Source organism: Styela clava, chromosome 2 (assembly GCF_964204865.1).
Source record: "Styela clava chromosome 2, kaStyClav1.hap1.2, whole genome shotgun sequence".
Classification (NCBI taxonomy): Eukaryota; Metazoa; Chordata; class Ascidiacea; order Stolidobranchia; family Styelidae; genus Styela; species Styela clava.
Window position 1 is genome coordinate 23,367,426 of NC_135251.1, and position 26,226 is coordinate 23,393,651.

Below are 26,226 nucleotides of genomic sequence, written 5' to 3' on the forward strand. Positions count from 1 at the left end.
GGTTGCAACATGAAATGGCCGCTTACCCGATTGGAATCGAAGGTGTAGATGTGGTCAGCAATAAAAGGATACGTCAAGGACGATTATTAACTACACCAGGCGAGGATCCCTACGGAGTTAAAATGCTGTACTCACAAAGGGCGCAGCTTATACCGCCTCCTGTTTTCTCCACTCCAGCAGACGAAAGGTCAGCAATAATAAATAGAAGACGGTTGGGATTGAATTCAAGAACAGCCAGAGGTGACGGGAAAGGTCCCTATCAAGAGGCAGAAATAACAACGCCTCAAATGGTAATACCGGCTCCCGATTATACAAAAGCTAAAGAACTAAGCTCCATAAGGTTGGGACCAAGTCCAAAAAAATATCCCACCGTACGCTTAACTCGAGGAAGGCAAAGAAGGGCGCAGCTAAAAAATGGAGTGCTGACGAGAACTGAATTGTCTCGTTCGCCATCGTCAGAAACAAGACCAGTTTCTCAAGAATTCTCCCTGCAAGGAGGCCCAAAATTTGACGTGATATCCCTTGCCAATGGACAGTTCTTGCAACAAGACCCAGAGTTTCAGCGATCCTTGCAAGCGGACCCGAATTTGGACTTATCAAGTAATACCGAGACTCCTTCATCATCATCGTCGTCCGAAGAAGAAGAACGGTATGCTCAAAGACCATCGCAGCCGAATTTCGTCAAAATTACACAACCACCGTACCAACCCTTGGCTACTTCTTCCAAACCCATGAACGTGGACGAAATGATGGCTATCATGAAGAATCCTGGGAGATTAAATCTATTGAAGTGGCTAGAAGACGCGATGACATTTATCGAACATGGTCCAGGCGACACAATAAGGGACAGAATACTGGCCAACGCGATACAAAAGAAGCTAATTGAAGCGAACCGCCGAGAGGATGCAGAACAAATAGCCGATTTGTTTGACGTACCTCGCCCTAATTGGAAAACAGTCATGGAATTGTTGGCGGTAACTCATCCACAAGGCATCGCTAACAACGAGAAGGTGATAAATGACTTTGCCTTAAATTATAGTTGGAAAGAAAGGCCCATGCTCGCTATACATGGGGTATTACGAGAAATGGATATTGATATCGATGAACAAATTATGGCCGATCCAGATGGCATGCGCCTGTTCAGAAATCTCAGAGCAAAACTTCCCCAAACATTGCGAATTTTGCTACAAGGACGAGAACATTTCACCTGGAGAAATGTGGCGACAGATCTACAAAAATTCTGGAACTCTGAACTATTAGATGACCAAACCGTAAGAGTAACAAATAAGATGGATCGGTATTCCAGAACCTCTTCGTATCCAGTAACTTCGATGCCAGCACTACAACAAACATATACACCACCTCCGGTAAACGTATATAATATCCAGCCGGCGATGGAAAAAACATTGCGCCAAACACCCTATGAAGAAGGTAACAAAAGGCTTTTGCACGCATACGTTGGGTCTACTAAAGAGTTCCCCACTGATGTCCAAAGTAATCAATTATTAAGTAATAGAATGATGAACCCTCCAGGTGTTTCGGGTGGCCAAACGACAAGGAGCAATGAAGCACCTAATCTACGTGAGAGAGCCACTCTACCAAGAAAAGCGAAAGAAAAAGCCAAGCCGTGGAAGCGAAAAGAGCGTTACGCGAATCCACGAAACACGCCACCTCGCGAAGAGACATCAGAGCAACAAATTTCTCCTCAACGCCAGCAGTTAACCCAACAAGAAACAACTCCAAGTAGCATAGGCGAAGCCGCAAGAATAGCGGAAACACAAGGTGAGCCATACAATTTCTTGAGTCAGTCCAACATCTTTGAACCATTAGGACTGTACATTTCACCTGAAAATGGTCAATCTTTATCAGTCTGCTACTTGTGTAAAAGTCCTGGTCACATTTCAAGCTCGTGTCTGGTTAAAGCTATATTGTGGGTCACGGATAAGGTCCTGGGAAAGGATGAACAGGGAAGTTGGGTAATCAAGCCGCGAACAAGAAAACTGCCAGACAATTTGCGACGAGAATGCAAGGAAAAATGGTCCGATTTCCTAGGCGGCAATAATCCATTAGCACTTCCATTGCGCGACATTGATGACCTAAACAAATACCTCATATCTCAAGGGTCCCCAACATTAGAAAAAAGGGCAAATCTGTGTGAGCTATACTTTGGATTTAGACCCAAAAGCCGAGATAAAACTCATTGGCAGAATAGGACGCATTGGAACTTGCCACTTACCCAAACTAAAACAGCTCCTTGCTATTATGTCCAACATGGTTGGACTGAACATGATATGCAACAAGGACTAAACTCATCTTTAAACTAGTACGGAAGTTGTCTGATCCGGTGCGGCAACTTCCGGATAAAGTGGTACCTTGTAAATATGAAAAAATCATAAACAATGAAACCTTACCTCTATTCACCTTTTTGGGAAAACCGGAAAAAACTGACGGTATAAGCCTTACCGATGTATTTGGAGGTGAATTGATGTATTTAAGGGATATCAAAACTGGAACTATGTTCCTTGCAGACACGGGTAGTTTGCCTAACTTAATGACAAGGCAAACCGCCGAAAAATCTTATCCCAATAGTTGGAAAAACCGTCAACCTTTTACAGTGAATGTAAGGGGAATAGGAGGAACTTGCCAAATTAATTCCTTGATGATTATAAACATGGGAGAGCTCAAAGTTCCATTTGCAACGGGACAGGGCATACCATTAAACATAATTGGGTTCAAATGGTTGGGACCGGTGCAAGCCTTAACGACGATGGTCACGGAGATGAACAATCCATCGTCATGTATGAGCAATTTAGTTATGACAGCCGGTGAACCAGAGGGTGACGATCCTCTGGAATGTACCGAGGCGGGGAAACAGCGCGCAAGGCCTAACAGTGGTATTGGCTTGCGAAACACTAATGACCGAGAACGAAGTTTCAGGGGTCAAAAATCCGAACGAGCTAGTAGAAAGCCAGATTCGGACCCCCGGGGTGAAGCACGAAGTGCAAGAAAATCATCCGTCATACCTATATCAAACGAAAGAGTTGTCATGAAAGGACCAGTGAACGAATACGTGTTGAAAAAGGGAACACCGCACAAAGTAAAAAGCGAACTGCAGAAGCTCAGCGACGAAGCGATAGCTCTTGCTGGGGAAACTTACGTCCCGCCTGAACTCAATTCACCAGAAAACACAGTAATAACAGAAAAAGAATGGAGGCAAGTGTATCAACCTTATGCCAAAGAGTTGGAAGATCTGAGGGGTCATTTATCGTCTAAACAAGAACTGAAATATCCGTGTCACATCGAACTAAAAGATCCCACTGTAAAACCCTTTGTCTCAGGACCATACAACCTGAGAGGAAAAGAACAATCAGAAGCTCTCGAAGAAGCCGTAAAAAACTTTCTAGATCTCGGAGTAATAGAGACTGGATTTGCGGAATGGAAATTGGCAATATTTGTGGTACCGCAAAAAATGAACGAACGACAAAAGCAAGAAACTGGCTGGCAACAATCATGGAGGGTGGTGCAAAATCTCCAACCATTGAATGCTGCCATCAAATCTATTGAAATCGCCCCAGCGTTAATCCCCGATATTAAGCAAATGGCGCAAGGAAGAGAGGTCTTGTCACTCCTTGATTTAAAAAAGGCATACTTTCATTGTGATGTAGTTGAAGACAGTAGGACCTTTTTGGGCATAGCGGTCAAAGGTCAACATCTACGCTGGCGAAAACTCCCGATGGGACTTAAGACCGCCGTGGCCCTCTTCTCAGCTAATATGCAAGCTTGCGTCGTAGAACCTATTACAGCTCTATATCGAAAACACATGAATAATTGCAAGCGGCTTGACGAGGTAAAGGCCTCACCTATAGAAGCATACATTGACGATATATTTCTGAGTACCAAAACTGTGGAGGATCATCTAATACTGCTTCAAATAACCTTTGAACAATTAGCTAAAATGAAATTAACGCTCAGCATAAACAAATGTTTTATCGGAAAAAGACGAATTAATCTACTTGGTGCGACATTGAGCGGTAAGAAAATAGAAGTACAACCAGAACGATTGAGGGCCTTGAAAGAATTGACTCCGCCGCGTAATGTATACGAATTAAGGGGTTGGATTGGAGCCCTACGCTACATTGCAGATCATATCCCGAAACTTAGCTTAAAACTGGCAAAATTTGATGCTCTAACGGGAAACGTTCCGGCTACGCGCGGAAGGGTTACACCAGTGTTATGGACTAAAGAACTATTGGAAGATTATAAAGTCGCTAGAGAGCAGCTGAATAGCGCGGAGGTCTTGTATCACATAAATCCTGATCTCCCGTTGTTTGTGGAAACAGATGCCTCCGAAAACGGGTTTGGAGCAATTATATTTCAAACAAACAAAGAAGAAGAACCGCCCTTTACCTCAGTCTACCCAATAGCATACTACAGCCAGAAGTGGAATACGCCTGCGGCAAGGGCATACGATCCCTGCACGAAGGAACTTAAGGCCCTAAAACAAACTTTGGATAAGTGGCTATCGATCTTACACACTATGCCCTTTACAGTTATAACAGATAACATGGGAGTTTTTGGCTTGCTAAAGCGAATGAAAGACAATGCAAAAAACCCCAGCCCGCGCATGCTAATTCAACGCTGGCTGAATCATATATCTGGGTTCCAAATAACTAAAGTAATACATCGAACTACAAGGGAGGTATTTACGTCAGATGGTTTGTCTCGTTCGTTCTGGCTTGAGATGGCATTCACGCCCAAAGAAACTGGCGCGTGGGCCATACCTGAAACGACAACGAAAAAAGAAGGGGAGAAGCTCGCTGTACGAGAGAAAAAAGAAAAAATTCAACGCGTCTTGATAGCTCATTGCAGACATACAGATTGTCCTGTCGCAAAGGAAGGTTTTCATTCTTGGCAGCATTTACAGGAAGTACTACAGGAACAGAGTGGCATTAACTGCGACGTAATGTACATCCAAGAGGTAATGCGAGATAGCGAAAGGGCTATTGTAACTAAGGATGGGCTAGCAGCAGCTTATGGGCACACGCGGGGAACGACGCCACAATACAATGAATATACTGGTAATGAAACACTATATCATGTGACGCGCGTGGAAAACCTAAACTCTATATGGCAAATTGGGTTGGAATCGCGAGGACGAAAGTATATTCATCTCAGCAGAAAACCGAAATACAAGGTTCGAGGAAAACGGGTGGAAATTTCAGTTAAGCCAGCTGCGCTTAGAAAGGCAGGGTTCCTGATAATAAAAACACCTAATCCAAACGTGTTGCTATGCGAAGGACCTATCCCAAGGGACTTGATGAACGTCAGAACCCAATCTCTGAGGACGTCGCTTTAAACGATCAAAGTGTGTGATAACTAAACCGGACTACGTTGGAAGGTGAACTAGAGCCAACTTTAATTACTTATTACAATCTGGACTATAATTTGGCAATAATAGGCTCTAATTTGGGGAATGAAATGGTCTCGCGGCTCTCGCCCATCTCTTCATGCACCCAATTCTGGCAACTTTGGTTGGGCAACTTGGCATTTGACTCCAACTATAACAGTATAATCAGCTTGGCAATATGTTCTCAATAGAATCTTCCTTTTATATTTTAATTAACGATTAGAAGATCGATCAATTTGGCAATGGCAACCATTACAAAAATATCAATATGGTGTGGCAAATAATTTTTTTTTTTTTTCTAGTATTTATTTTTTTGTTTACTGTATAGTATACCCTAAATTTATCATGTTTTATTCTTACTTAAATAACTTCTCAGTGGTTGTGTGTGTGTGTGGCTGGTGGGTGCATGTAAGCGCAGAAGCGTGTGTGAAATAACCTAATAATTTTAGGTGAGTAAACACGTACCACTTCCTCTTGGCAAAACCTTCCATCTTATATTTTGTACGTTATAAACCTTATCTAAGGTTTTGTTTGCTCCCCTGATTTCATAATCAGTTTTTATTTATTTGTTTTTATCTGTCAAATGTATTGGTATGCTGATTATGGAGTCGAAATAAACTTATAATATGATATCGACGGTTACCGGTATCTCAGCCTCACAGTCTAGCGAAACTGCCCGTTTGCAGATTAGACGGCCTACCAGCGAACTATTGTGATTAGTACTGTAGTAGATTCAAAATTCCATTATCTGATTATGATCAAATAATTCACACACAAGGCAGTGGATACCGGTACGGTACAATACCGGTATGCGGCGGTGTGGCTCAACGGGCTAAGCGTTAGGAATACGCTCGCCACCGCACCTCTAATTACTCTGCGTGGGTTCGCAGGTTCGAATCCCATGCAGTGATGGTCATGTGCGAGAGGATTGCTGGACTCCTCGCCGTCGCTGGGTCCTCCACGACTTACTCCACCACCAAGCCCATGCTTCCGAAAACAAACAATATAACTAATCCCATATCCGACTTGAAATAGTAACCGGACGAGAGGCCGTGGTTCGCCATATGGATAAGTCGTCTTATCAACTTTCCTCTCCCTCGGGATAAATATGTAAATCCTATCCTATACAGTAACTCTCCACCCACATACCCAAGTGCAATTGCTGAATTGACACCAGATACAGATATATATGCAAATATGACTGTATGCTGTAATACCGGTAGTGGTATTCTTTAATTCATTCATTAATTCTTGTTTTTTTATAAAAATAAGTTGAGTGAAATATAGAATCACTTTGGGATCTGACACACAGCAGCTCAGACTGCCCTGGTCCATTAATTTGCAATGGCTGGAATGTCCTTCATGCAATACTTCTCACGAGAAGTTACGCATGGATATTTTTTTGATGAGAATGATTCGAGATACACTGAAAGAAGGCAAAGAGTCTACACATTTTTAAAACAGCCGATTGAAATTGAAAAGGTAATCTTTATAACGTTGAGTTGCTTATTAAAAAAATTTAACAGCATCTGAAACCATTGTCAGATTGGTTTCTCTCTCATTTCAAATTTCGATTCATTGGTTGTAATAAAAGTAAACTTTATTTTTCAAAGTGGAATTAGTGACATCATTTATTCCTGAATAATTTTCAATTACGATATTTGTACATGTTTTCAAGTTAAATGTCTGAATGTCATAGAAGAATAATTTAATATCAAAGTATATATGATATAAATTTTCCTCCAAAAGAATATGACTAAAATGTTTGTGGAAAAAATGATAGAATAATTTCTTTTACTTTAACAGATGATGACGTATGGTTTTTTCCTGTGCCTTGATGTTTTCTTATACATGTTCACTCTACTTCCTCTTAGAATTGGGTTGGCATTTTTTCAACTTATTGGTGCTGTGTTTTGCTGTCGGGGATGGAGCAGGTGAATTGTTATTAGATGAAATGTTCAAAAATAATTGACTTAAACTTCAAGTCATTTTCAAGTAGTAGAATGATATGCACATTTATTACAAAAATGATCATTTTTTTTTAATTTTTATGGTTGGAAATCCATTTTTTAAAACTCCCAATAACTTGCTCTTCATTCAAACTGATATTTCAATAATCGTAACTACTTGAAAACTCAACATTTAACTTGTAATATTTTAAAACCTGAATGCATTCTTAATTCCAGTATGACCAGTTGACTTGATAGGTTGAGAATACTATAAATTTCATTAACCAGATAGATCAGTAGGGCACAGTTCTTCGATTCCAAGATGTCCCGCTCCCGACATTTGGTAGAATAAAACAAACACCATTTTTGTGTCTGAAACAAATTCGTTGTTTGTCGCGAAGTTCGTCGGCCGTCACTTGATCAATATTGTGTATGCCCGTCTCGATAATAATTTACATCAATCACGACGTTCGTCGGCCGTCACTTGATCAATATTGTGTTTCCAATCCTATGGTAAATTTTTTTCCTTCAGTAAATCGGATTATTTTTTCAGAGAAATCCAATAGTGACGTTTTATAATTCGGTTACTTTTAGTTTATTGTGCAGTGTCGATTTGCTGATTTGTGCAGATATGGAGACGCAGGTTGTCTCATAAAGGTGGGGTTCTAATTGATGTCGTTTAATGTAGGTGCTAGTTTTGGAATCGGAGAACTGTGTCGTGCAGTGGATGCTTATCAATATAGTTCTTAATCTTTGAATTATTTTCAGGACTGCAGTATTGGATCCTGCTCAAAAATGTGATATTTTAAAAGCTCTCATATTCGTTATCACTGTATATATGATGTCTTATATCGACACTTCGTTTATCTACCATCTTGTTCGAGCACAAACACTGATCAAATTATATATTATTTATAATATGTTGGAGGTAATTAAGAATTGGATTGCTATAACTTCATTAATATTTGAAATTAGTTTGTCATGAATTTCATTATAACATTAGTACAGGAATAAGAATCATAAGACCTAATTTTATGGGGAACCACTATCTCTCATTCAATGCATGCTTCAGATTGCGGGTAATGAGACACGCTAATGCGTTCTACATTACTATTTCAATTATGTGAAGTAAGGCTACTCGGTGCAATTCTCAGTCGAATTTGAATGATCTCAAAATGATGCATGTACGATTTAAATAGACAGTCATGATCATTCAAATCCTTGTTGTGATAGCACTAAATGAATTTGTGGATTGCTCAAAATAGAACCTATACTGGATTAAACGAACATATTTACAGTTCTATGTATGGACTTGTTCTAAGTATAATACAGTCCAATATTATTATAGGTGGCAGATCGTCTATTTTCGTCATTTGGGCAAGATATATTAGATGCTTTGTTCTGGACAGCCACAGAAGCACAAAGAGATAACTTCTTCCGAATTTTACTTCACATTGCACTTGCTGTTATCTATGTCTGTATCCTTGAAAAAAGTGCTATTTTTTATATATTGTGTATAGAGTTGGGAATAGTTAACCCATCAATTGATTAATAACAGTCACACTGAATTTTCACTGGTATTACCGGTACTTATTTCCTATTGTACATTCATTCACCTTATGAAAATCAATTCATAGAGATAATTATCAAGGGCTAAAGTGTTTCCCAGTCCTAGTCACGTTATGTAGTTTATCTTCGCTGGTGATAAATAAACCACTTATCCATCATCTTGTCCATACGTAATCGCTTCTTCATACTAAGATACTTGACTGACAATAAATAGTATGTGAGATAATAGTAAGTAGTCCTACCCTGTTCTAGAAGTTTTAAGCTTATTTTAAGTCTTATTTTAAGTAGCTAAGACCATTCATTTAGATAAAAAAAAAAGTCCTGAGAACTGGTCAATTTTGATGATAGGCTATGTACATGTAATATGTAAATGTTGTAAGAACATTTCCAACACAAGTGAAGGCATTTCATTGTAATTTTTTGATGTTTTATTACCTTGACAAATAACCACTTACGGTATATTATTCAAGTCTGCCACGCCGTATTGGTTCTTTTCGAGGCAACAACAATCAATTGTGCCTTTAATTCACACAACAAAGTTTTGTTAACTGTTATGATGGCTAATAACTTTGTGGAAATCAAAGGAACAGTCTTCAAAAAATATGATAAAAACAATCTTTTTCAGGTGAGAGAATCAGTTTTGATATAGTTAGCCATTAACTCCTCTTTTAGCTGCATAACTCACTTCCTCGTACAGTAAGTTGTTGCTTGGTGAAATCATAACTATAGTATAACACAATGGGAAACCTGTGAATAATGCACATTTAATGCAGTTCCTCAATTCCGAAGTTGCAAACGCCACACTAGTTCCTGGAAAAGGGCTTTGTATAGTTATTTTTTGTTATACATGCAATATGTTTTTTTGTCGTACTCACAATTGAATATATTGAGGTTGCATTGAAATAGTTTTTATACCAGTTTGTAATTGAACAAATGTTTTTGGTTTTTTTGTTTTGTTTTTAATTTCACAAATCCTTTACATGTTTGTTTTAGATTTCCTGTTCTGATGTAAGGGAAAGATTTCATTATTATGCGCTACTATTTGTGGTATTATTGCGGAATATGCAACAATATTCATGGAGCTCTGATCATCTGGCTGAAATACTGCCTCATATGGCCACTGTTATATTTTCAGAATATCTTGGTTGGTATTGTTCTGTTTCTAATTAAATATTATCAAGGGTGTTGCGTGGTATTGTTTGCCAAATAACATTTTGCTCATGAAAGTAATGATGCTTTTTGAAGGTGACTATTAGAGGTCGCTTGGTGGCACCGCAGGTTCAAATCTCATGCTCGGGGTGTAATCAAACGGATACACAATGTCGGACCAGGAAGATTCCGATCATTCCAAACTGTAGTATATCCTCGCCTAGAAAGGCTGCTTGAGGATTATGAATATGTTGTATAAAAAGTTGGGTAACTCGAGACGAATTATTTCTTCTCCTCAGATTTGCTTTTACACTCTGTCAATTCTGCGGTTACTGGAAGTAAAAAAATGAGCTCAAACTTTAGTAATTTCAGAAGTGAAAAATGAGAATTATCATAACAAATAAACATGAGATTACTAGAACTTTAAATTGCTTATCAATATTATATAATTATCTTTTAAAATTTAAATTTAAAATTTCAGTTGACTGGTTCAAACATGCTTTCGTTTTGAAGTTCAATCACATCCCCATCGAATCATACAATGAATATAAAACAACATTAGCCTATGATCTAATCAGCAGTCGACAACATGATTCAATATCAGATCACTGTGATGTTCTCAGTCGTAGAATGGGATTCATCCCACTTCCTCTTGCTGTGTTGGTATGTGAATTTTTACAACTCATTTCGTTTATAGGAAATTAATGATGTGATTTATGATTCACCTGTCCACCACCTTGGGCAGGATGTACTAAATTTGGTAGACAATGTCTGAATGTAAGATTTGAGTCATTCCAATATAATATAGTAGTGCCAAACATATATGAATGTGATGATAGATTTTGCACTTACTATGTGATGCACAAAGACACTGATTAGTGAAGCTGTCTTTTTCTAATCAATTTTAAAACTCAAGACCCCAAAATTTAAATTTTCAATATGAATATTAAGTAATAGAAATGGCTAAACAGCCAAATTCTAATAAGCAATGTCATCAAAGTATACATTTGTTGCTTTGATATAGTGCAACAAACATGATATTACTTATCATGACTCAACTACATCAAACTCAAATAGGACTTTATGTAGTGACTGCTTCAGTCAGCAGTTTACATTCTGCTTATATGAACGAATAACAGTTAATTCATGAAGTGGACTTGTGCATAACTCTGATGGGATCGAAGGTTGCCTAACGGCCTATCACGACAACTCATTCTTAGATGGTCTTTGTGTTTGTTCTCATAAATATGTATTCAAGTTTCAAATTGCTTTTTAATTTGCTTCAGTAATTTCATGCTATTGTTCCAAGCGAAACCCCGGCAAGTATGTGTACTTGTTATGTTGTATTGTCTTTGTGAATCGTAATGATACATTAATTTATGTAAAATTTTCATTACAGTTGTTTCACATTACTCGAATTTCTGTTGATTTTCGTGGAAGTGCTGGAGTTATCGTTATTGCAATGGGAGTGTTAATGTGAGTTTTATGTATTTGTTTCTATTAGTTTGAAGGGCCCTTTCTTCAATGCTATCCTATGTCCTAAATTGTACATGGTAACTCTCAGGGATATCATCAAGGGATCAAATAGAACATTTCCAAAAGCTGAATATAAAAAGTGTGATAATGTACAAAGAAGGGCACACAAAGAATTTTGGGAGCTCCGGAAGTATGTGCACAAAGATGACGCACAACCTGAACATATTATGTGTGCCAGGTTAGGACTCAGGCTGTGCGCCATCTTGGTACAAATACTTCGGGAGCACCTAATTTTGTAATAATAAAGATTATTATACTTTCCAGAATTATACTTTGCATATTCTATCTATCTATTGATTAAGGAAAATAATTCTGTCTGTTTCAGCCTGAACCTTATCAAAATTTTAAACAATATAATCTTGATGGGGAAAGCATCTAAATATATTAGTGAAGATCTAGCAATAGCTCGGAAAATGGATTCTGAAGTCTCAGTGGTTGATCCCTTCGAGCAGCGAGGAGGCAAAACCATACTTGTGGAACGCTCAAAAAGACCAAAACCAACTGCTTCAGTTCCTGCTACAACAGCTGGTAAATTTGATAAAAATACTGGCAGTATTGCAAAAACTCTTTCAAAACTTTTACTTTTGATATTCATATAATGGAAATAGTTAATTTTTATTTACATCTAAATTATCTCACAGCCATCTTCATTCAAATTAGTCATTTTCTTGGGCCACCCTGGCCAAATACTGCCTTGATTGCCCTCAAATTTTTCAAATTTATTAATATTCATTCTTTAAATATATCTTATATATGTGTACATTGTGCTCTCTGGTTTGACATATCTCTCTTTTCCATTTTTGGGTGATGGGACCTTGAGTTATATAATCTGAATGTTATAATTTATGTGTAGCTTTGGAGTTGTTTTATTATGGGACTCAAAATCCTTCAAATTATATATTTCCAGATGAAACCATTCTATTACATGGCACGTTGACGCTGGATGTCCAAATTTTTTCTCTATTTCCATGCTTGATTGGCAGTTGCATTTGCAATTATCAAAAGATTATATTTGGCATTCATTCTACTTTTACTGTTGACAAATATAATGTATTATGACTTATGAGTTGAAAATCAATTAGCTTAGAACAATTTTATGAGATCAAAATACATGTAAATTTCGCACATGAATATTTGTTGCATTATGTTATTTTTAGGGACCATCATCAAAAAGTCTTCAGATGGACTTCCTTTGCCAAAAGAAAGCAAATCCATCACTGATATTGCTGTACCTATAAATTCAACATATGAAGGAAATGGAAACATGCAGGTCAAACCTTTAGGTTATGGTGACGCCTACACAAATTCAGATGATGAGTATACTCTCAGAAGAAGGCATACGACACATGGTGAAGGTGATGTGGAAAACACAAGATCAATGACTCCAAATTTTGAACCATCTGTGGCAGTTGTCGACAGGCAGGTTGAGTCACTCCAAGACCCAATTTATCAGCAGAGTCCTGTCATTACAACACCTGCAAAAGAAAGGTCCATGAGGCCACCATCTATAGACATGACAATGATAAGTAGCGCTGCCTCACTTACAAATCTGACATCATTGGATTGTGAAGACAGTCCCACAATACCAAATAATAATATGACTAGAAATTCAAGTGCATCTTCAGATTCACGTTCAATTTCCCCACAATCATCTTTTAACATAGATTCTGAAACAATAGCTGAAGACACAATTTTAAGTTCAAGGACTTTGTCTGGTACTGATGACACAGAAGTCAACTAAAGATTTTTTTCTTCACGTTTTTAATCTTTTTTTTCTTAATGTCACTGATAGAGTATAGAATTCTTCTATTGTTATATAGGATACTTGTTACAAAGCTGTGCTTTATATATATATATATATATTGCCTTTACAATTGGGTGCATTGTGAAATGGTTTGAGTTGAGAATTGTGCACTGTATCTCAACTGGGCTGTTTGGGAAATTATTATTTGTGTTGTGTACCACTTGCCTCAAGGGATGGCCAATTCGAATAAAGTATTCGAATGTATTCGAATATCTCGTCATTCGAATATCGGAATTCACGTTCATAAGAATATCGGATATTTGTATGACGTCACACATTTTCGACGCCGCTTGCAAGACGTCTCCGTTGAATGAAAACATTCTCGATAGAAACTTGCGTGTGATGGTTTTCATCCCTCATCAGCGTAACGTGTTATTTAGGCCCGTAAACGCCTTTACGATTGTGTTATTTTCTCTAAAACGAAAATTTTCCACAAATTTGTTCCACGATAACGATAACATTTATTTTATTTTTGTACGCGCACGGAATTGTGAATCTGGTAAATACGTTCATCGGCGGCGAGTTTCTAAAGACAACGCAACTTTTTGATTGAAAAGCGGCAATTTAAAATACTGAAAATAAAACCGTAAACAACATAAGTTTTATTAAGGCCCGCGAAAATTTAAAAAACGCTTTTCTAGGCAGTGAAAATCGCAAAATTTGGTGTGCCTCTGGCACACATTATGATTGGTCGGCGTTTAGAAACATATCGTCACTAATTGAGGACTGGATTTTCCTGATTATCCATTGCTTTAAATTGCCGTCGAATATTTTCGGGTTATCACGATACAAGGTTTGAAACGCCAATTTTCCCCTGGTTGTGAGGATGTATATAATATAGTTAATCTAAAGTATATTCAATCAATTTTATTGTGATGATAAATTTTACTCTGAGATATTTTACTTTGAGCATTTCGATCGAGCGGAGTCACTGTTAACAAGTACATTTAAATATTTGCCGAATTCGCAAAATACGGATAAAACAATATTTAATCGGACAGTTTACCTCACGTTTTTATTTTTATGGCCGCGGATTGCAATGGTATATAAGAGTGGTGAGGATTTTATTTTGTCGACGCAACCGCAGGTTAAATTGAAGACAATTAAATTAATTAAGAGCAAGACATTTTGAATATGCCCGTGTCGGTCACGAATTCATCACTTTGCACAACAGAAAAATATATATTCGTTGTTATATTATTTGTTGTAAAAGTCGACTCTTTTAACAGGTGGCATAATCGCGGCGATGAATATGTAGTTTTAATTTACTGCTAAACTTTATATGTATATTCATTGTTTGAAATGAATTATTCTCTACACTTAATAGGATTTTATATAATTATTTGAGATTTTTCTAACGGCGATAACGAGTTGTCAAGATTGCAAAAATACGTATTAAAATTAAATACATCAGGCAGTTTATCTCGTAATTTAGGTCACAGATTGCCGCGGACCGAATAGTAATGTTTCTTTTTGACGTAAGAAGAAGCAACCGCGAGTTATGTTGGACACATTAAATTAATATATATAGATATCTTAGAATCCTGTAGTTGTCATGGATTGAATATTTTACGTAACAGAATGATCATTATACGCTGACAAGAAGACGGCTCTTTTAACGAGCGCGGAATCGCGGTGGGTGTTACAGGCGGCAATGAGAATTTCCGATTTCGAAAATCCTGGCTGCGCGCTGGCAGTGGTGGTCATCTATTCTCTACTAATTCATTTCTAACTCCAAACACAAGAATATGTTACACTTACACATAATAACAATATGGTTCACATAAATTTATATACAAATATACTGGTAGGTAATAGAATACTCTAGGCTTAAATATTAGAATTTTCAAAGGTATAATGGATTTTGGATTGTTGTTGCCTGTATTGCCAATAAATTTTATTACTCTCAGAAAATTTACACAATTATCTGAATACAAGTAGTATTTTTGTCAATAGACTCGACTATTATCGTAATATCATGGTGTCAATGATAGAAAGCGTCAGACAACTTCTTGGCTATCTTTTCATATGGTCATTTGTACAAAGCGAATAATTTTAATAAACTGACTCTGTCACAAGTTGCTATTATTTTTTATTAATAGCTATAAACTATCAATTACTTTGTGTACATATACTGTTGGTCTGTGGCTTCATTCTGATATTTCTATTGGAGCTTATTTCCTAATTTACTGGGTTTTAATCAACTAAAACAAAAATGTGTTATTTTCGATTTTAGAATGTATTCGGAATTCCAGATTCGAAAACATTATTTTAGAATGTATTCGGAATAGTTTAGTATTCGGAAATGGCCATCCCTGCTTGCCTGCTTTAAAGCTACTTCATGTTTACAATTGTTGAAAATTGTAGGAGGCTTAGTGTATTATGCATGTTTTTGAAGAGAACTGCGCTGGGATATCGGTTTGGTGTCTGGCGCTGATACTGTAAGGTTTAGTATCTCATCTTCATTAAATCACTACAAGCCATGATTTCCGATTTATATCATGTTTGTTAAGTATTTATGTTGCAGTGATGGCTGTTTTCTGGTTTGCGAAACAATACATTTATCTCCTCTCATTTTAAAAATTAATAACTGCCTCTTATAGCAATGTCTATATAAACTATAGGCAATAGTTTCTTGGTCATGGCAACTTTATCACAATACTGATATTTTTTCAACTAGATTCCCTTTTCATTGTACAGTGTGGCAGGTACATTTTAAAATATATAACGGTGAAACAAGTTTCAAGTGAGTTACTATCACATTGATATCATTGCTGCACTCACCTAGAGGAAGTTAAATTATCGTTTTATCCCGGAAAATTCTGTTTCCTAATTCTATCATATTTTTGAACATGCTGTGAACCTGCCACCTGATCTTATAAGTCTGACTCTGTGGTGCAATTCGCTTTGGTAGTAGTTGAGTTAAAGTGCTATATAGTTTTAGTTTGTACTGTGTTTAATTAGTATTTTAAAGTAATAGATAGTTTTCTGTTTTTTAGGTTGTCAAAATGATATTTGGCTTTCGCTGTTTGGAAAGTAGCTGGTGTATGTTTGCGTCATGCCTGGAACTGAAAATAAATTCGTAGTGATTCAAACTGTTACTTGGCTATACGGTGTGATATTGTTAGAGTATTCCGATATAATTCATTATTTGGCCTGGACCAATGTGATAGAGCATTGAATCACCTAGTGATTTTGCCGGCTTTCGTCGCACAGGTAGTGCTGGATCATGGCCTTCAGACGCCCTAAGCACTTAAGACATTGGTGGTGCCCTATGTGTAAAATAATAATGACTGGCGTGTTCCATGTTATCTGAAATTGAATAATTAGGTTTCTGTATTCATTATTGATTGAAGGCCAAATTATGACTAATTTGATTGATATTTTTAGCAAATAGTTTTCATAACTAGAAACATTTATCTATAGGCTTAAGATGATACTTGAGAAAGAAAAATAAGCAAAATTAATTTGAACTTGGCCAATATTGAGGTCTGAATCGTCTATCCAATTGTTTCATTAAACACTGAGACAATATTGAAAATTTCTGTGGTGGCACCTTTTTCTTGCTGCTACGAGCATGTGCTTCTTGGTTAATTCAGTCTTGCCTACAACTTGCTTTTTATACGCCTGCAAATCCGTCTGCACAACAAACTCTTGTGTTGAAGTTACGGTCAAATGCTAGTTAAACGTTCAACGACTGGTGATTTTTAATAGTATTAAATAACGGACAAATGCTATTTAAACGTTTGACGACTGACGCTTTTTGACAGTATTGAAGTAACAGTGGAATGCTATTTAAGCGTTTAACAACCGACTCTTTTCAACAGTATTGCAGTTACGTTGAAATGCTATTTAAAAGTTCAACAACTTACGCTTTTTGACAGCATTGAAGTTACAGTGAAATGTAACAGTATTCATTACTGATTGACGGCCAAATTATGATTAATTTGCATGATATTTTTAGAAAATAGTTCTCCTGCCTTACAAACATTTGTTGAGGTTTACGAGGATATTTGAGAACGAAAAACATGCAAAAATTTATTATATCTGAACGGCAATATTGGAATTCTAGTAGTCAAACCAACTCGAATTATTTCATTGAACAGTGAGGCATCATTGAAAATTCGGCTATGAAAATTTATGTGGTGCTCGTGATTATCAGCTTATTTGTTAATCATCTCCCTGGACATAGGTCTGATTTAGATTTTTATGTATCTTAAAGTAAACCACTTCATCACCTATGCCCAATCAGTGTAGTTTTTCACGGCTTTTGACTGTCCTCGTCAGTGTCATCACATTGCATCCAACATGTTATCTTTGTATCAGATTGAATTGGTCCTAATTAGCTTATAGGTATATTAAAATGTTAGCACCTGAAAGTTCAATACACTCACGCACTTTTTGTGTGTTTATTTCTGATCCAAGCTTTGGATTTTTTGTAATTTTTTCTCACGTTTTAACCTTTTTAGGGTTTTACTCGCTCTCCAGAATTCTCTATTTTATTCTGTGTGTATTATGGAGTTTTCAAAATAAGCTGTATATATCTAAGCCAATGCTGGTTATCAAGCAGCGAAACTCGTGATTAAGTCTAAAATTGATTGAAGAAGGAATAGAAAAGGGACGAACAATTAATATTTGAAAAGTTTTATGTCAAAGAATCTAATCCGTTACAAACAAAGAACCCGATTACCGATAAATTAACCACAACCATGGGTAACAGCCAAGAATCCACATGGTAGGATTAATACAATTTGCGTGGAAGTGCTGTTCAATAACATTGTTTGGACCTCCTGAAGTATGCGCACCAAGATGGCGCACAACCTGAACTCAGGTTGTGTACCAGGTTAGGGTTCAGGTTATGCGACATCTTGGTGCGCATACTTCAGGAGTACCCATTGTTTTGATTGCTGTGAAGGGCGCGGCGTTCTGACAGAAGCCGAGTCCGAACCGGATATACATAACAAGACAGTTAATAGGCAATCCATTATGAAGTATATAAGCAGTGACAAGGTGGCATTTTTAGTGGAAGTATGCAAAAAGCAGGACGTCACAATACAGATACCTAAAATGTATACAAGATATATTCTTCGAGTGTAGCCAACGTAAGTGCTCAATTGAATTCTGCGATGTTCTGCCTCCCGATAGGTAGACTAATTGCCTGATTATCGAAGCGTCGCCTTTAAATTCACGCGCGGTGGGTATGCTTATAATCCAAATTAACATACATGAATCAGGTTTTTGGGGGATTATTGACAAGCCTTGTGTATTGGCTATATTTTACAGGTGTTGCAGTCCAGTCTCAAAAACGTCGATAAATCTGATCTTAAATACAAACACGGCAGCCAGATCAGAGAAGTCTTATTACTGTTAGGTTGACTTGCATTCAGTGGTGCTGTTTGCATTTTTCTTCTGAGCGCGACAAAAAGCGCATTTTATGAACACGAAACTCATTTAAAATTACACCATACAATGGGCATTATCAAAAATAAATAACTGTAGGCTATTTTAAATAATAAAAAAGTGCAATATTTGAACCATATAATCTCACCCTAACGGAACCGTACTTCGATTGAATTTCTGTAGTTTAATGTAATATAAAAATTGGTTGAAAGCTGTCGTAGTAGATTCGTTGACGAAAGGGAACAAGCGCAAGTCCAATTTGAGCAATATTTCTAATTGCTATAATACCAAGTATGTCTTTGTAATCATACGATGAGGAAATCCATACAACTCAAATACAGGGGGACTATATATATATTATGTTTTCATTTATCATTTTATTTATCAATTTGTTTTTAAAAGTACTAATAAATGCTGTCAGGTTGGTTAATGTAGCTAGCTAGCGTATTCCCACGCCATAGTATAATGTAGACGTATAGAAGAATAACAATCGATCACGCATCATTCTAATCTGCTAAAGTTTTGTGTATCTTTATATGCCCATGGAAGGGCATATCTGAAAACGCAATTTTTGATGAGGTTTATGTAATATTCATTATATATATACCCAAAGGTGACAGATGAATCGTCCTAAACGACTTCAATTTAGAACATTTCCTATCTTATTTACTAAATAGGAGAATGTGTAATGCATTTGCGACAGATAAGAAAACGAAAGGCCGTTACCAGTCAATAAGTTTCTTTTCTCTTCTGTGCGGCATGATTTATTTGATCGAGCATCTGTAATTCAATTAGCAATGAAAAACGAGACAAACAGAGGGAATTGGAAAATAAGGTTCCAGCAATTGGTTTGGTATCGACCCGCTCTAATCATGTCTCGCGCCTGAAGGAATTTTCTTTCGAGACACGTCGCTCAACGTAAACGAAGGCTCGTGACATACGGCCCCAGAAGGCGACCAAGGTAAATGAAGATGGACGGGCGAAAAATCTGTGCGCAGCCATATATTATCGACCCTAATTGCGAGCGAAATTGAAAAAAAGGAAGAATACCGTTTGCATAATTGAGTACCCAATACACAAAATTGATAGAAAGAAAACGTTAAGGCTAAGATGCAGTGTAGAAGACGCCTGGAAGTAGATAAGATTTTTAGCGTGAGCCTAGTGCGATTCTAATGCTACAATCGCAAAAATATTACTACAGTTCAATACGTAGTGTACTGGGAAAAGGATGCAGTCGATCCCCTGGCTTCTGGAAAGCCTCCCTGTGTATATTTGGTGTTATGATTGAAAACAACAACGTTAACATATAATTCTATTTTACAATATGCGCAAAAATATAAATTCAATTGTAATATTTTAATTCCCTGAGATTCACGTTGAGCCGCCAGAGATTCCGTCCAATTTTGATCTAGAAAGGATTTGATGAGCAAGACCACCTGTCGAGCGAATACTAAAAACGAATACTACAACATTATATTTTTAATTGGCCAACTTAATAGATGCTGTCAGACGAACCAATAGGCAACCGACTTTGACTTATACATATATATATATAGTTGCATGTCGAAATACTTGGTACCAGACTGTTTCTCTAATCGAGTTATTTATTTGTTGTATATTGTATCACAACCTATAGGTAGAAAAAGAATACCAGTAGAATGACTATATTATATTGATCAAAGGTGGTCTCCAGTTAATCTATTGAATTCTCTAGATATAGAATTTAGTGGGGGCCAAGTAGCATAAAATAGGCGCAGGCAAGGCGAGATTTCGCATGCTACAGGAACTGACAAATTTGTCCACTTTCGAAATTATAATATATGACACGGTTTTCATTTTTGTGATACAATTTTATCAACGACATTACTACGATAGTTTTAATCTTTTGACAATTATTCTGATAGTGTGATGCGACATTTATTTTAGTTGATACGGATAGTCAGGAACACTAACAAACACTCATGTGAAACTGATGATAACATATAGATCGCATGCCAATTGAAATGAGTGGAACTGCCAAATATTTATTGATTGTATTTTTAAAGTATGTATGAGAAGTATTTGAGTTGCTATTCTGCTTCAATTAATCAAGTTATATTTTGAGACGTAAACATGGAGATTTTACTTGCTTTTTTGTTTTAATAAGTTCTCATTCGAGACAGCGTAGAATTTATACCTGTCATTACAGTTTAGCGTGAATCCGATACGACTACTGTTGGGATTGACTGGAAATTAATATTTTATATGCCGTCAATCTTTCATGCAGACGTGATGTAAAATATGTCGTCGCCCTGCTGTACTACGCATAAATCCCCGCAAAGCGTGCATAATTAAATAAACGAACAAAGAATATGTGCCGTACCTGTTTATAGGTACACATGTTTCTGTAATCCCAATACCTTTTTGGGAATTATGCAAATTTTTTCGTTGCGATAAGATTTTGGTTTTGTAAGATTCGTCAGTTGCGAGAGGACACGCAGCTTTTTGGGTTCCATACCAACTCGAAATAGAAAATGGTTGTCCGACGCCATGTGAATGCTTGGCACTATAACGGTTCCGAATTTGATCAAAAGCATTTTTTAGTTCAATTTAAATTAAACTTGATGGTAAGGCCCACCCAACTCGCAACTCTAATTTGACATATACCATGTTTAACTCTGGTAGTAAACAAATGAAAAATTTGGCGAAGTTGATATATTAAGTTACCTCTGTATATGCCGCTACAGCGTGGGTTTACCCGTTTTCATTCCAAATTTGTTATTATTTGCCTGATAATATTATTTTCCTCTTCTATCATTTGGACTTTGAGTTATTTGCGTAAAGCTGTAGTCGGGGACATTATTTGACTCGATTTTCTACCAAACTAACTTTATTCAGTAGAACGATATAGATGGAAAATTGCGCGTTGTTCTTTCTTTCTGGTAGGTTTTCGGTGCGTATACTAGTTATTGATTGAAATGAACGATTTTCCTTGCTTCTAGTAAAGTTAACTCGGTTATGTAAGAATAAACGGAGAAAGGTTGAGTAATGACTTGACCCCACTTATACTAACCTTACATGGGACACAATTAAAGAAAACAGGATCGAAATGCAGTGGCTGGGGAAAACAAGATAGTACCGATAGCTCCACTCCACTTAGTATATTTCAAATGAATTGTTGATCAAGTTTACGTTTAAGGTAGGATGGTGTCATGTAATTTACGTTTCTTGAAAAATAGTTAACATTAGACACTGGTATAGTGCAGACATCAACGATGAATAGAATGAAGCAAATCAACGGCAAGCATATATAGCACTGAATAGAAGAATTATAGAATTTCAGATTGACCAGCACATTTTCATATACGTCAAGGCATGACCATACCTATCGAAATTTTATGGATATTAGTCATGGGTATAAAATAGACGAGGGAAAAGTCAGTGTCGCAATTGGAAAATGGTGGATAGGCTTCCATTCTCGTGTAGGATAATTTATTAATGACAATCAGCTAGCTAACAAAAAACTTTTTTATCATAAACAATAATTTTAAAAAATGGGATTTTCAAAGTGGAGTTGATTTTTTTCTTGCAAACAGAAGATAATATAATATTGTTTCGTTGTGAAAGTTCAAAATGGTGAAACGAAAATTTGATGATATTGTAATGCAAGGGCCTGAAACATCGTCCATACCTTTGGCTATCCAATCATTTTTATGGCGACAAACAGAGTAAGTAAATATTATTCTTTAAACCAAAGCATTGATTTACGAACAAATACATATAATAAATAATTAATATTGGAATCAAGAAATATAAATGAATATGCATATACAGTATATTTTATAAATTGTTCCTCCCGGTCGTACGGCAAAAGGCTTCGTACAAATGAAATTATTTGACTTTAAGGAAACTGAATTTCTAATTGTCATAGCCAAATGCTAAACTCTGGGTGGAATGTTGGACATATTATGTTGAATAACAGAATGATTACGAAGGCTCGAGATTTCTAACCTACAACGTTAAGGTGGTAGGAACTACGTGATAATGTTGTGGTTATTAATTGATATAAATAATGAGGTTCTACAACCAGACACTGCCGCAATATCAATATTTAGATTGCATCAAATTAACTGCATTTATATTTTAATAGACCCTTCTTTCGACAAAAGCTGGGAAAGCTATATGAAGCCTCGTGTGTGGTAAGTCAAAACATACTCCTTTTGAAAAAATCTAATCGCAAATTACTGTTCTTCCCATTAAATATATTTGGTTGTTTTCCAGCTATTTGAACATGTTCTAGTAGAAAACAAATTAAATGGACTTCCACCATCACTATACGAAGCTGTAACACGAACTCCTAGGCGTGTACTCATTGAAGCAGCCTTACCACATGTTATGCATTGTGCATCGGTGATGCTCAGCAACAGAAACAAATTGGGTATGAGAACGTTCATATTACGTCTTATACGTGACCTAGAAAGTGTGCATTATTACGATATATATGGCATCTAATGTATGTAACTCGATTATATTGGTTGGCATTGTATTCTTATTTGAATGAAGTATCGGTTTTAATGTTACTCCAGTTTGAATTGTTTGCCCAACGTGTCAGACGTTGAGAATAAATGACACTTGCCATCGTATCGCTGATTATCCAGCATGGGTTCGCAGGTTCGAATTCAGCGTTGGGTAATTAATATGCGCGAAGAGTCTCGTCTTAGTCCAAGGGCCTAGAACGCAATAGCAGTAAATTAACAATCAACTATTTCCATACCCGATCTGGACTGGCAGTCGCACGAGAGGCTGTGGTTCGCTATAAGTTTTGCTTTCATCTCTGAGATAAATTTAAAAATTTATCCTATACTGTTAAATATTTAGGAACATCGTCGATTGACTATTCTCATCAAAATCCATTAGACAAAATGGTGCAATAAGTATTAATATAATCTCTTTTTTGGTGGTGAAATAGTACAGCACTCAATTGATATTGATGAACTTGCGATTTAAGCTAGCGATGACGAGCCTTAGGCCGCAAACAAACTAAATTTGACTGTTGGTGAGCGCTAGATGCTTCCAGTCACTTCTTTCGTTTTTTTATTGGCCTTTGCTGCTGCCTTGGTTTCTTTCACACTATAATATACGCTAACGCGAATTTTTAATTGGAGACGTTTTTAATAAATCATGGAAAATCGCTTTCGGAAAGTGTGCTATCAATTAATGATAAGAGAAAGGCCTACTGTTTCTGAATAAACTGACGCACATGGCTAAAATATTACACGACCACAGCGGGCGCAAGCATATAGGTAAGACAATGGTCTTATTGAATGCCAGATGTATTTTCTCATATTCCGATATGTGATACGAGTTACCAGTGACGTTCAAATTATGTAGCTCTATGTGTAGAATATGGCTTTTGTTACAAACATTAAACCATAAGGATAGTTTAGAGTTTAAGCCACAAACAAAATTAAATTTGAATAGCCTAAAATTTAAAAGAAAATACATCTGACATTCGATAAAACCATCGTCTTACCTATGCTTGCGCCCGCTGTGGTCATGTAATTTAAGCCATGTGCGTCAGTTTATCCAGAAACAGTTGGCCTTTTTCTTATCATTAATTGATATCACACTATCCGAAAGTGATTCGCGTTAGCGCATATTGTAATATGAGCATTCCTATAATTATCCAAATACCAAATTATCCTACCTAATTCAGACTTGATTGAATTGCGTATTGAATTTTTTATGACTTTCTGGTACTTGGGTATTTCGTCATAGTATTTCGCGATAGCTCTTTACCATTCAATTTATATGAATAATCGTTATTTTTTTCGACCAAAGAGAAAACATGGAATAAATCTTTTATTCAGATGATATAGATCCTTTGAGAACATCCAAATTGCGAGTGGGTTCATTACGCAACATTAATTACTTTCGCTATATTGATAACCTATGGTCTCATCAAAAAATGAACTAACGTAGAAATGAAAATGATAGAACTATCGAATCAATCAATTCTCCTTTAATCGATCGAACGTCGGAGTGACTTGTGAGCCCAATTATAGATGAATTCAAGCCATATTACCTTGGCGTACTTCAATAACGCAATATGCTTTTTCCATCCAATACATCTTAGAGGTTGATTTATCGCTTTTTTATAAAGTGAAATTTTAATTCTGGTTAGCAAATTTTCTGGAGCGACTTTGTAGCAGAAATCGATTTTTTATCTATTTTATTTTTAGCCTTCACTGTTAAAAATAGAGCCACATTACAGTTAATTTATAGTTGTTCAGATTCACAACTAATTGGTTACTGTGTTGAAATACCTAAAATGAGATTTATTTTGTTTCATTTTTAACAGCGTACGTCGAAAACAAATCAAATAAAAATCGATCTCTTAGGCTGCAAGGTTTGATGTAAATTGCAGTCAAATAGGCTATCAAAAATGGAAATAATTCTTGAACACTATAGAAAAATGGAACTCTGCAAGAATTCGACTTGTACAGTTCTTACAATAACTAAAATAAGTAATTTCCGTCGAACATATTACATTTCACTTAAATTGTGGTAATTTTATGGCAGACAATAAATATGAAGATTGAAAACTTATATAAAAGGATGTGGATTTTTGATATTTTTTTTACTCCTATCTTGAAAATTGTAACCTAATCCTTCTTCCCGCTATCGCAGCATGGAAACTGAACTTTTCGAATAATTTTATTGCTCGAATCTCGCGAAGAAAGGCAACTTAGATTAAACATATTTCTCATTTTTTATGTGTTGAGATTGAACGAGCCTATGTTCGAAATGGCCTATGTTCGAAAAACATTCGTTTTTTATAGTCTAAACTTTGAAGGTCTGAATAATTATATTCAAGTGTCCCTCCAAGGACACCAATTAAATATTAAATAAATACAGTTCAGTGTGATATCCCAAGGGAGTATGTGTACCAAATTTTGTCAGTTATAAAATCAATTTTCTATTCTGGCTTTCAAATCTTGATTTATATTATTTTTGGAATCCTAAATCTTGGCCAAGAAACAATTCTAACGTTGATATGTAGAACGTTGAATCTGCATATAATATATATAATTTTTGCATTTAGACCAATATTCTATCATAATTTTACTATTTTCATGTTTTCTCCATATTATGCTTTAGAGTTCAAGTACCCTCTATGGAACTTTACTGTTTATAACGTGAACGTATTGTTTATACTTGTGAAATTCTACTGACCAATGAATATAGCGTTTTGAAGTATGGGGTGAATAGACTGCTCAGTCATGGATTAAAATATTATAAGCTGTTCTGAAATATATATATATATACATTTGAAAAATTGAAACTAGCTTCGAAGATGTATTTTATTATTGTATGAATTATGTATTACAGCTCACGTATATTTTTCATAGGCACATTAAGATTGATTGGGG

At 36.3% G+C, this 26,226-nt stretch overlaps 2 protein-coding genes across 4 annotated transcripts in view; both read left to right on the forward strand.

Annotated features, from left to right (window-relative positions):
* The first annotated feature begins 6,679 nt into the window (after positions 1-6,679).
* Positions 6,680-16,509, forward strand: LOC120335446 (transmembrane anterior posterior transformation protein 1 homolog). The gene is made up of 10 exons (XM_039402948.2): positions 6,680-6,889; positions 7,214-7,341; positions 8,125-8,284; positions 8,705-8,834; positions 9,396-9,550; positions 9,919-10,069; positions 10,556-10,737; positions 11,474-11,550; positions 11,936-12,138; positions 12,768-16,509. Exons 1-10 carry the CDS (start codon positions 6,752-6,754, stop codon positions 13,349-13,351), a joined length of 1,908 nt encoding a protein of 635 aa, XP_039258882.2. The 5' UTR covers positions 6,680-6,751; the 3' UTR covers positions 13,352-16,509.
* Positions 16,510-22,366: 5,857 nt separating this feature from the next.
* Positions 22,367-26,226, forward strand: part of LOC120336406 (protein unc-80 homolog) — a 34,656-nt gene continuing 30,796 nt past the window's right edge. For all 3 annotated transcript variants that reach the window (XM_039404076.2, XM_039404075.2, XM_039404077.2), the window contains exons 1-3: positions 22,367-22,521; positions 22,944-22,992; positions 23,075-23,231. In XM_039404076.2, coding sequence (XP_039260010.2) covers positions 22,427-22,521; positions 22,944-22,992; positions 23,075-23,231 — 301 coding nt within the window. In that variant the 5' untranslated portion in view covers positions 22,367-22,426. The remainder of the gene's footprint in view (positions 22,522-22,943; positions 22,993-23,074; positions 23,232-26,226) is intronic.